This window comes from Chenopodium album, chromosome 5 (genome assembly GCF_948465745.1).
Source record: "Chenopodium album chromosome 5, dcCheAlbu1.1, whole genome shotgun sequence".
NCBI classification, from domain to species: domain Eukaryota; kingdom Viridiplantae; phylum Streptophyta; class Magnoliopsida; order Caryophyllales; family Amaranthaceae; genus Chenopodium; species Chenopodium album.
In genome coordinates this window covers 22,230,660-22,242,918 of record NC_137838.1, presented here as the reverse complement: position 1 = coordinate 22,242,918, position 12,259 = coordinate 22,230,660, and the positions used below count along the sequence as shown (strand labels likewise).

Below are 12,259 nucleotides of genomic sequence, written 5' to 3'. Positions count from 1 at the left end.
AATTATTCTCGAAGAATAATTCTAGTTGTCATCCAAGCAAAACCCAAAGAAACAAGGAAAATTTGTCAAAAATAACACCACCTTTCACCGGTCTTCCAAGAATAGAACGACCTTTGGATTATTTAAAAAAACAACCTTTGATGCACATCCGCCAAAAATAAAACGTAACCGATTGGTAACCTATTAAATAGGTTACTAGAGACACGTGTCATAATGTCATTGGTCAATATTTTTTTAACATTATTTTTAAAAAAAAACTTAAAATTAAAAACAAAATACATAAAATTAAATAAAAAAAAAACTGAAATAAAAAAAAATTCCCTCTCCCTGCAGCCACCTCTATCACCGAGTCCTCCCCTTAAACGCCGGCGGCCAGAGCCTCCTACCATGACGCTTGAAAATAGCTTGAAGATCTTCTTCTTCTAATTCTTCTTTCATTCAAGCTTTCTCTCTCCTCTGAAATACCCCCAATTATCTAGCCCTCATCAAAGTAATCGAGAGTTTTACAATGTTCATCCCATGATTCGATTTGGTGGTTTAATTTTGAGAGTGAGAATAGTAGCTCAGTGGCGTCGTTGCATCATTTGGCGCTTGGGAAATGGGGTGGAGACGACTTGCGAGGCGTCTGGGAAATGGGAAATGGGAAATGGGAAATGGGTTTGGGCTACTTTTGGTGGGAGATGAGGTTTTTCGAGGGGAGGGAAAGGGGTTTTTTGGGGGGGGGGGGGAAGGTGGTTCAGGGGACAGAGTGGTCAGGATGGGGCACCGTCGGTGCCGGGTAGAGGACTTTGGCCGCCGATGGTGGTGGTGGTGTTGCTGTCAATAAGGAGAGGGGTTTTTTCTTTTAAAAAAAAATTCAGCTTATTTCAGTTTTAAGTTTTTTTAAATTTAAGTTTTATTTTTTAAAATCATTATTATTAAAAAAGAATGTTAAAATAAATTTTTTTTTCAATCAATCACACATTGACACATGTCAAATATAACCTGTAAACAGGTTTTTTGTTCTATTTTGGGCGGATGTGCATCAAAGGTTGTTTAATTTTGAAATAATCCAAAGGTCGTTCTAAAGGTTGTGTTATTTTTGACAAATTTTTCAAGAAACAATTTGGGACGAAAATAAAAACTGAAAGTTTAGGTAAACTTTATGGTAAAGGCTTTTCAGTTTCAACAATTCTTTGTAAAACAGCCATAACTCTTTCTCTCTTTTTATTTTAAATTTTTTATTTTTTTTGTCTTTTATGATGGGTATGTCATCAATCGTTGGAAAGTTAACGAGATAAACTTTCAACTCCAACTTAAATCAACTTGAAATCATTTATAGATTGAGAGATATGTGCTTTTGAAGTCAACTCATTGATATTTATCATTGATTTCAAGACACAATTAACAAATGGAAACAAGTAAATAGAAATTCCACCAGTAAAACTGTAAAGCCATATCTTATACACAAGATTTCAATCACAATTATAAAATCTTTATAGCTACTAATACTTTAAGGTATCACACAATAGATATACATATTCAAAGACTAATGATATACAGCCTCAAACTCGAAATCAAATATTGTGCAACTTCATATTGAGATGCTATTCGGAATTCCTTTACCTGTAAGTCCCCCAACTTTGGAGTAATCTGATGTGTTTGGATACAGTAAAGTGTATGGAACTTTAACCGGTCCCTGTCGATTTTTCAATTTCTTGTCATTGTTCCTTTCTGTGATATTCTTTTCAATATCTGATAGCTTCATCTGAAATCTCTGAAATGCAGCTAGTGGTTCAGCATCAGAAGTCCACTCAGGGGTATCCCTCTGCCCAATGTAGATCTCATCTGTAGAGTGACGCGACAAAATTTCAATCAATGAAACACCGAGGAGTGTCTGAAATTGAGCTGTTATTGTTTTCAGAAAGGCTCTCTCAGGATCAGACTCGAGTTCAGCATATTCTGGAGTACCTGGCTGAGGCATGAATCGCCTGCTTACAGTAGGCCGGTTAGGGAGGTATCCTGCATAAGGATATTGTCCAAAATTGACAGCAGCATGGAGCGCAGAAGCAACCCATATGATGATTGTGCATGTGTTTGTAAGATCATGCCTGGTTTTCATTTCTGACCACCACGGTTCATCTTTCTTATCACCATGACCTTCATACCGGATTTCTTTCCACCACGATTGAAGTTCAGGATCTTTTTCTACTAGGTTGTCTGTTGGGTAGTAGTAAGAGCAATAATCATTTACCCATGTCTCAATTGCAGACCAGATTTCAAGCCCGTCAACTGCAAATGGATAATCCTCGATCAATAGCTTCAGACCATGAGGTTGGCTGGGATCCTCAACTGCTACCCCTCTGAAATGATGCAAAAACTTTGTGGTTAGACCGGGAAAATCATGGTACAAGCTGCACATTATTTCTAAATAATATATCAGCATGGAAATACCGTTTAAGGAGATCAGCAGGAAGGGCTTCGTCATTGAAAACCCAACTTTTGTATATAAATGAGGACATTTCCATTGCATATTTTGCTGGGAAGACTGTTCGTTCCAATACTCCACCAGCATTGATGAGGATTTGCCTAGCCAAGGCATTAATGTTCATTGTGTCGCGGAAATGGGGTTGCAAAAGCTTGTGAATTGGGTGAATAACACTCAACTGTCTATTAGTTGCAATTATAAATGGTTCTATTATAGCATGAGTGTACAACCTGCAACAACAATCGACAGAATCATAAGGTCAATGTAGCCTTTGTTTGTCAAGAATTCTGAAACATTAAGTATAAATTCATGCATAAGGTCAATGTAGCCTTTGTTTGTCAAGAATTTTACCAATGACATATGAGCTGATGAGTGCCAGAATCATTGACAGCCGCGTAGGCTTTAGCTAATTGCCACACCGAGGCTTCAACACCCTCTTCGGCAGGAGTATAAACTTGACTAACAGCACCATGTTTTTCACCTTGTGGATGAGGCAAGCTGAGTTCAATTGCCAATGGCTTCAGTGTACCATCATACTTAAGAAAGAGGATTGTCCTTGTCGCGTATGTCTTTGTGGGAGTAGAGTTTATCCTTGTTAGGTATGGCATTAAAGTATCGTGATGATCTAATATATACAACCTGTTGCTTTTAATTGCCTGTTGTACGCCATCATAATAGAGAAGTCGAGAGAATTAGCAAAGGAAAATAAATAAACTCACCAATACAGCAATTATAATTTAAGACAGATTAGAAATGGCAGCCTTACTTTATCAGTAGAGTATCCATCCATGTTCTTTTCTATGTGCTCCCTTGTTATTTTACTGTTTTGATCGCCGTAGAGTTTTGTATCCAGCTTGCTCTTTGGAGGAAATTCCTACGAAATATATATCCGTGTTAGTTTATATATGTAATAGCAAGAGTAATCAACAAAAACCATATGAGTTATCAGAAGCTTTAATATTACTTCAAGACGGCTGATGAGAACAGGATTCACTCCAGCTAACATTTCTCGACCAAACTCCTCATCAGTTCTCCAAGCAGAATTATCCTCTAAGATTTATAACAAAATAAAGCCAATTTTAAGACAGAAATTTACCCTTCACACAATATGTTGATAAATAATTTGTAAAAAGATGGTTTTCAAAGTAAATTCAAGTTTTATGATACCTTTGATCACATCTGGTATAGGGAATTTGAGAAAATGTTCACCATCACTTCGGATAAGTTCCTTAAGCATTTCCCATGGGACCCTATCTTTGAGTTTCGTGAGTGCCCCGTCTGGTAGCTTGAAACCTCCTTTGTAGAGATTAATGACATCTTCGAATGAGTCAAACTCATTAGGCGTTTTATCACATATGGATTTCAGCTCTGGTAGTAATATCTGGACAAGAGATTTCAAGGCGTATGCCAGAAAATCTGAAAATTTGATGTGTCCAAACCGCTCATCTCTTGGAACATATATATCAAGACTAAGAAGAGGCAGTCGACTTTCAGTATTTGGATCTGCAAAGACAGCAAACCAACTTTTGTTAATAAAATTATTGATTGCTGAAATGCAGCTAATACTCTGAATCCTACTTAGTGACAATATGATATTAACTTGTACAAAAGAATGTACTGAATATTTGTTTACTGACCAGTTTTTGTTGGTTTACGGCCTGTTTTTCCTCTTCGTGGATAAGGGTATTCACTCGAGCCCCCAAGAACAGGACGCGCATACTCTTTCCCCTTGTCAGGCAATCCTAAGTCATTGTAGTAATCGTAATCATATACTCTGTCCCATTCTTTGAGCACGCCTTTTCCATCACCTCGTAGATTCACAAGCTCTTCTTCCCTATATTTGCGTAATGGTTCTGGTGTCTCATACGGAAGATAGGTCTGATGCAGCAAAGCACATGAAAATCAGCAAAAGATTCATACATATTATAGATATTACTGTGAGTTTGTGACAGTCAAATTCTATGTTCTCTCATTTTTACTACTAATGATGGAAATGATTGTTACTCGGACAAAATGTGTTACTGAGATTATCGACGTAGTCTCTTCTATAAGTTGAATCAGTTTCTTCATTTTAAATGACTTATTCTAATCAGATCTAAGGTTTGAAGTACAGGGATTGAGTTTTGCAGCTTCTCAGTGACAGAAATGTGTTTTCCCAAACTATTACAATGAGTGCAGTTTGATATGAAAATGAATTCTGTTAGAAAAGAGATGTCTCAAAGCAAAAGCAGATTTTATCCATTTTAGTACTATGCAGAAACTGCAGACTTCCATTCCCTGTAATAACCACCTATTCGTTTGTAACTTTGTATGTCACATGGTCAAACTATAAACGGGTAGGTGTCCAAGCATCATACTCGATCACCCTACTCATTAAAAAAAAAAAAAGATTAATTTATTTATTATTATTATTTACAAAATCAATAGTTTAGTGTACATACCCCATATGTAAAAGATACACATTATGTTTGTGGATTCACATGCAACTGAATAAAATAGCTTATCTTGCTTTATTTTGTACTTCTTAACATTTTCTTAAAACGATAGAATGTTACTACGTGCTTTTAGGATGATATATTTGTGTTCTGTATACTACTCCGTTTATGTTGTATTTCGTAATTGTTTGCCTATGTTGTGACTGTTGTATGTGTATGGGTAAGTGTATGTGCTTTAATTTATTATCTAAGTGTTCTTTAATTTTAATATTTTTTGTGTTTTTATTACGATATTATTACACTCTTTACTCATCACATGTAAGCTCTTGTTCAAAACTGTACTAAACTAGAATATCTAAACTCCAACCAGATGTATATCAATCTTTGACTTGTTCATAAAAAGATATCAATTCAAATAACAAACAAGATATAATTGCTGGCAGAAAATAAAATCAAGAAAAAGTTCTGTCAGATTTGGAGGAATTTTAAAGGGAGGAATGTTAGGCATTTAGAAATGCATAACAAAGGGTATTCATGTAATTATGCATATGTACAAACGAATAAATATTCTGATATCATTGGATGATCAAATGGTACCATTGAATATACAGTGATACTATATGTGTACATAATGGTATTATATATGCATTCAGTTGTACTAAATTTATGCGTAAATAATACCACTGAGGATTCAATGGTACTATATAAACTTTCAGTGGAACAATCAGCTTGTGGTCCCCCATCACGTGATACAATCCGACGAAAAAATAGGTGTGGTCTACCTACATGCCTCTCTCTTCATATCTCTCTCCTCTTTTCTCTCTCTACCATGTGTTTTTATAATATTTTAATCAATGTTTATGCATTAGTAAATGCATAACTTTCCTCCATTTCTAGTTCCTCGTCAGATTTGTTGCAAGTTTAGTACTGTAGAACTGCTATTGCATACAACCATCCAGGTGTAACTTCTTAATTGTGATGCACACTCAGTCACCCACCCCTTCCTAAGTTAGTGGGAGTTTAAAGGCATAATAGTTATGTACAAACAAATATGTATTAGTGGCAATTTCGTAAATAATAACAAATTGAAAGTATTACTGAGAAGTATAAAAGTACTACTAAACATTTTCAATAGTACTTTTCATGCTCCCTACTGAACACCTGTCGCTGAACAGTAACAGTAGTACTACTAAAAGGTAAAAAAGTTTGTTATGTAAAATTAGTTGTGCATAACTGTTATGCATTACAACTTCCTTCCTAAGTTATGCTCTACCATTCTCTTTGTTAATTATGTACAAAACACCATATTTGGTCAATCTCTCAAGGAACGAATGAATCCATGGATGGTGTTGATGAAGATAATTAAGGTGTAATAGACTAGTTTATTTCATCATCACCTTATCACGAATTGGTCCATGGATCGTTGTGACGAGTGACGATGATGGTTGTGCTAATGCTATAAATGCATTGACATTATAACATTATTGTGCAAGTAGTCAATAATGCTAGCTCTGTCTCTGTCTATAAAAATTGGTGAATGCATGAGGGTTGTGAGGCCGGTGATTAAGCAAGTTACAGGTGGTACCTAATAATGCTAATCCCCTAGTATTAATGTATTAATCTTATACTCCGTATAGTATTACACAACTTCCTAATTATACACTACTAGATGAAGCCCGTGCGATGCACGATTTGTTAGTATTTTTTTAAAAAATATTTTTCATATTTATGTGATTTTTGTTATTATATTAACTTTAAAATATTAGATAAAATTTCTAATCTCAAAAGATAATATTTTGTATTTAATTAGTTTAAACTTTAAAATTTCATTCGCCAATTTTGCTAACGTGGCATTTGGATTATTTAATTGTAAAATAAATTAATAATCTCTTATTTAATTGACTACAACTTAAATTCATAATCCTACATGACGCGCTAAGAAAAATAAATCCTACGTGGCTCTCTAAAAACTTGGGGAAAAACTCCCCTTTATATGATATTTAATTAGTTTAAACTTTAAAATTTCATTCGTCAATTTTGCTAACGTGGCATTTGGATTATTTAATTGTAAAATAAATTAATAATCTCTTATTTAATTGGCTACAACTTAAATTCATAATCCTACATGACGCGCTAAGAAAAATAAATCCTACGTGGCTCTCTAAAAACTTGGGGAAAAACTCCCCTTTATATGATATATTTAATTAGTTTAAACTTTAAAATTTCATTCGTCAATTTTGCTAACGTGGCATTTGGATTATTTAATTGTAAAATAAATTAATAATCTCTTATTTAATTGGCTACAACTTAAATTCATAATCCTACATGACGCGCTAAGAAAAATAAATCCTACGTGGCTTGTTAAAAACTTGGGGAAAAACCTCCCCTTTATATATATATATATATATATTAGATTGTAAGATTAGCCAATGTTGTTACTTGGTCGATGGATTACGATCAAGTTGGAAAGTTATTTTATAAGATTTTATATTATCTTCGTATAGCACACCAGTAATAATTAAATTGGATACGAATATATATATTATCAAAAAATAAATAAAATGAGGATAATACTATATTTTGTTTCTTTGACTTATACAATATAATATAAATACAAATTCTTAAATAAACCTGATTCACACTAATTTATTGTGGACCACTAACATTATAGACAATATGATTGTTTTATTAATAAAAAAATAAAGGTCACTATATTAAAACAAAGGTTATTATGTTGAAATAAAAGTTAGTATGACATTATAAAAGCTATAAGAGGTTAAATTTTTTAATGAAATTTTTAGTATAATGGTCAATATGAATAATAAAGAAAAATATGTTAAATTAGGTCACTATTCAACATAGTGTCGTACTTTAAATTCATAATAACATTAAAGATCACACAAATTTTAAAAATGGTTACTACGTTAAAAATAAGGTTATTATATTAAAGTTAAGGGTATAATGTCGGTTACATGTGTATAAACCTTAGGTTCACAATAATATTATTGTGGACCAGGTCCACGCAAGATTTTCTGATAAATAAAACTCATAATAATCCTTACAAATTATTAATCACCAAAAACTGGGATCTACATATATAAGAAAGAAAAAAAATACTCCGTAATAAGAAATATCAACACAAATCAAATTAAGTTGATTTTAATTATTAAAATTAAATTCAATCAAATAGGGCACATGAATTGAAGTAGGGTGAGAAACAAAATCAGTCAAAAATGAAATTGACCTAAATATAAACTAATGCTACATAGACTAATTATCAGGTTGTAATTATTATATACGGTACGCACCAATTTTCGTAAATTAAGTTGTACGCCTACGTATATATATCCAAGTGTATGATAAAAAAGTTGTTAATCAATGAAAATGTACTAAGCACTTCTAAAGTGCCTAACCCGTTAATCCGGATTGGAAGGACCTATAAAAGGTTATTCCAGCCTGGTAGAGCCATTCTCCTTGCCAACTAAAAAACCAAGCTAAGGTTGAGGTTGGTCTAGTGGAAAGGGTTGTACCTTCCAACCTTGAGGTTAGGGGTTTAATCTCCAATAGAGGCAATTTGGGGTGGGGATTCCCTTACCCTTTCCTCCCACTTCCAAAGTGCTTATCCCGTTTATTTGGGTTGGGAGGACCTATGAGAGGTTCCGGCTTGATAGGGCCATTCTCCTTACCAACCAACCAACCAACCAAAAAAAATTAAAAATAAAAATGTACTAAGCATATTACTCCATACCTTGTTAGAGAAGAAGACGCGATTGTATTTGTAACGATGAGCAGGGTAAACCCAAGAATTGCAGACAAAATGTACTGGGCCATGTCCAGGAACATCTAGTGTTACAGTTTTGAGGTAAAACTGACTATGATGATGATTTTTGATGATAAAAGCACCAGGAACACCAAAATTGTCATGCCACTCAAATGTAATATTGAATGTTGTTTCTCCAGCAGTTATTGGTGTAATTGTTGATACCCATTTTTCTACGTATGTTGTTTTCCCCAAATTTCCTCGTAATCCCTTTCCTGTAACATAAATGCAGTCGTACCGTATTGTACACATATAAGAGATTTATCACTACAGAATGTTACTTTGCTAATAGTCGACTTTAGTTTTGCATATTTTGGTACCATTCTATATACACAAGTGATGTGTGCGTTAAATTTCAAAATACATATGAACTATACTACTTATATAATTATAAAACAACCATTTGATAAGAATACTATACCCTAAAAGTAGGAGCATTTTAGGTATTTCAAGTAAATAATGATTAGATGAACTGTTGTCACATGTCATCAGCCAAAAACTCTTAGTAGGAAATGCCTAGTAAATTTCTTCTCTCTCTCTCATATCATATGCGGTTTATTTATTTTGTTTCTATTTCTCTCATTTGTTAAATATTTTTTTTTTTTTGAAAAATAAAAAATAGGAGACCTTTTAGCGAAGGATGCATCTAAAAAATTGAATAATGTAAAAAACAAAAGGGTAATTTTGGTTAAGTGACACTTTTTTTTTTTTCTTTTTTGAAGTCGAGGGGTAATCCCCTAGTGACACATTAAATGTGAATTAAAATAATTGTAAAAGTTATGCTAGAAGAACAAAAAAATTTGAAATTCTAAACGTACTTGTCTTAATAGAAATAGAAAGAAAAAAAAAAAAAGTATATACTTATATTTTTTGGTGAAGCCGTGGGGCAAGTCTCATAGAATAAAACGAAAACCTTAGAACAAACTAGAAAAGAAAAAGCAGAAAATAAAACACCTAATTACGGAATGCTAAACATAATAAAAGGAACCGCTCATTATTCACCCGAGCTTGTCTTGGAATCGCCACATCCCTCAAATCCTTTAATAAAACGGCTCTAAGGTCTATTAGTACCGCCTCCAACACTATCATAACAGTTTTTATTCCGAAAGGACAGATAATTTGTCAACCAATCGACTACTCTATTGGCTTCACTAAAACTGTGATCGGTAGTATGTTGCCCTTTGAACTTTGGTTACAAAAAGTAAAACCATAGAAATTTAGAAAATACTGCGTAACTTATTAGGATTTTTGGTTCATTTAATTTAAATCAAGTAAAAAGCTTAATACATATTATTATATATGGAGTATTTCTCAACGCCTTTACCATCCTAAGGAGTTTTATTGCATTAATTAAGTACGTAATTGTAGATAAAGGTAACATATATTTAAAAAAGGTAATAATAAATCATACCAATAATTTTATGAATATACCAATAATTTGTTCAAGAGACTTTTTTTTTTTTTTTTTTTGAGGCAATTTGTTCAAGAGACTTGTGGTACTCCTTAATATTTATGATGATGGAGTGCACAAAAAAAAATATATTTATGATAAATTGATAATGGAATTTCTTGTCAATTATGTCTTTTTCTTAATAAATCTTTATTATTACTCAAACAACATTTTAAAGTAGAAATACATAATGATTTCTTATGAAGAAAAAAATTTACGGTAGTGGACGAGACCTTAAGACTCTTCTCACACAAGTTACAAATAAATTCATATAAGTACCATGTAGTATTTAAAATTAATATTTAAAAATACGTAATTATTTGAGCATAATTTCTTCAAGTAGTATTCCTTCAAAAAAAAAAAAATCTTTGGTACTCCGTATATATATATTCAAGTTTCTAAATATACATATAATAAGAATAATGACTTTAATGAGACAAACATAGAAACAAAGGGATGGACTACAAGTGTATTAGCTACGAGTACTAACCAAACTATTATACTCTTTGTCTTTCAAAGATTATCTTAGTGGTTATGCTCACTTTAATTTTTGAGGGGAAGGCAAATCTAAACCAAATGAATGCATGGGAAACAAAGAATTCGAAAATTAATGAAACAAAATAAAGTTTTTCAAAATAATATAACGAATTCATATATGTACTTAATATGGTCAAACTCAAAAGGATTAGAAAATTGTGCAATCTTTAAGAGAGGAGAAAATATAGTTGATTATGGACTATAGGTATCAAAACCTTTTCCAAGATATAACGACATAAAATCACCCATATGCATGTGAAATTGAATTGGGTGGGGTGCAAAAAAAAAGAGCAATAATTTAAAATTGTATACTCCAATCCTATACATGTACTAATTAGGTCCACTAACATATTTTGCAGGCTAGAATACAGAATTCAGGTATTCAATCTTTTCATTTTGAAATTTTGAACCACATATAATGAGTTCATATTTAAACTATGGGTTAAAGGAAAGCCAGAGTTACTTACCAGGGTCAGATTGATCGGCACTAATGAGTTGCAAGGAAACACCTTTGCCAACAAGCTCATGAATACGATCTAGAAGCGAGGCCGATACATCGGTGAAGTCGAGGACATTCTTTTTCATCAGAACGATTGTCCCTCTAATCTTCTTAGTGTGACCATTCTCATATGTCTCTTTAGTATTGTTGTTTTCGCCCACACCATTCCCAACTTTGTAAACATTTTTTCGGCCGCAGATTAATATGTCTGCGGCCTTATTAATGAGGTTTGAGGTGGGAGGAGAACTCATCTTTAACTTCCACGGTGCCGTGGAAGTTGGAAAGAGAGAGAAAAAAGGACAAAGGGGTTTGCTTAGTTGTAGCAAAAGTAAGATGTTTGATATGAGGAGAACAGAGATCCTTTAGCAGCTTTATTTATATATACAAGTACATGAAAATTTTACTTACTACAAACTACTTTCTTCTTTTTTTAGTATATTGCCTGCATATCAATTTTTATGAGAATAAAGGACGATGGAATATTGTGCTTCCTCTGTTGTTGTTGTTGTTTTTTTTTTTTTTTTTTTTTCTGTCTTTTTACTCCCTCTTTCTATAAATAAATGTTTTACTTTATTTTAGTGACTATATATAGAGGTGAGCATGGGCTGACTATATATAGAGGTGAGCATGGGCCGTGCTAGCCTGAGCGCAGCACTACTCCGCTAGTGGCATGGCACGGTGACTGAGAAGTGGGTCGTGGGCACGAGCACGACATGGGTATTAGTAATTTGACCTGTCAGCACGGCACACAACATGCCCCACCTCGCCACGTCCAGTGCAAACGACTATATTTTGCTGCTTCCAACGATCATAAAGCGGCTACTTCCTTCGTGTTTTAATAAGTTTTATAGTTTGACCGGCACATAATTTTAGGCAATTTAATTGACTTAAATACAATAAGAGATATGTGGGGTAGTTGGAGTGTTAAAAAATTGTAAAAGTAAGATAGTGTGGTTAATAATTTATTGTAATAGTAAGATAGTTGGGTTAATAATTTATTGAAAAAGTAATGATTGTGAGAGGAAATATATAATAAAAAAGTAGTAGTGAG

The 12,259-nt window shown here is 33.2% G+C and overlaps 1 protein-coding gene across 1 annotated transcript; it reads right to left on the bottom strand.

The window, feature by feature from the left end:
* Positions 1 to 1,371: 1,371 nt before the first annotated feature.
* Positions 1,372 to 11,726, bottom strand: LOC145630586 (putative linoleate 9S-lipoxygenase 5). The gene is made up of 9 exons (XM_081682826.1): positions 11,177 to 11,726; positions 8,651 to 8,937; positions 4,105 to 4,345; positions 3,635 to 3,970; positions 3,432 to 3,517; positions 3,234 to 3,341; positions 2,819 to 3,123; positions 2,434 to 2,697; positions 1,372 to 2,342 (listed from the first exon to the last, which is right to left on the bottom strand). Exons 1-9 carry the CDS (start codon positions 11,457 to 11,459, stop codon positions 1,574 to 1,576), a joined length of 2,679 nt encoding a protein of 892 aa, XP_081538952.1. The 5' UTR covers positions 11,460 to 11,726; the 3' UTR covers positions 1,372 to 1,573.
* Between the last annotated feature and the right edge of the window lie 533 nt (positions 11,727 to 12,259).

Coding starts and splice junctions, on each gene's coding strand:
- LOC145630586 (XM_081682826.1), bottom strand. CDS start 11,459: ATGAGTTCTCCTCCCACCTCAAACCTCATTAATAAGGCCGCAGACATA. Junction 3,971..4,104: donor CCGTAAACCAACAAAAACTG/GTCAGTAAACAA, acceptor CTGTCTTTGCAG/ATCCAAATACTGAAAGTCGA. Junction 3,342..3,431: donor TTCTCATCAGCCGTCTTGAA/GTAATATTAAAG, acceptor TATATTTCGTAG/GAATTTCCTCCAAAGAGCAA.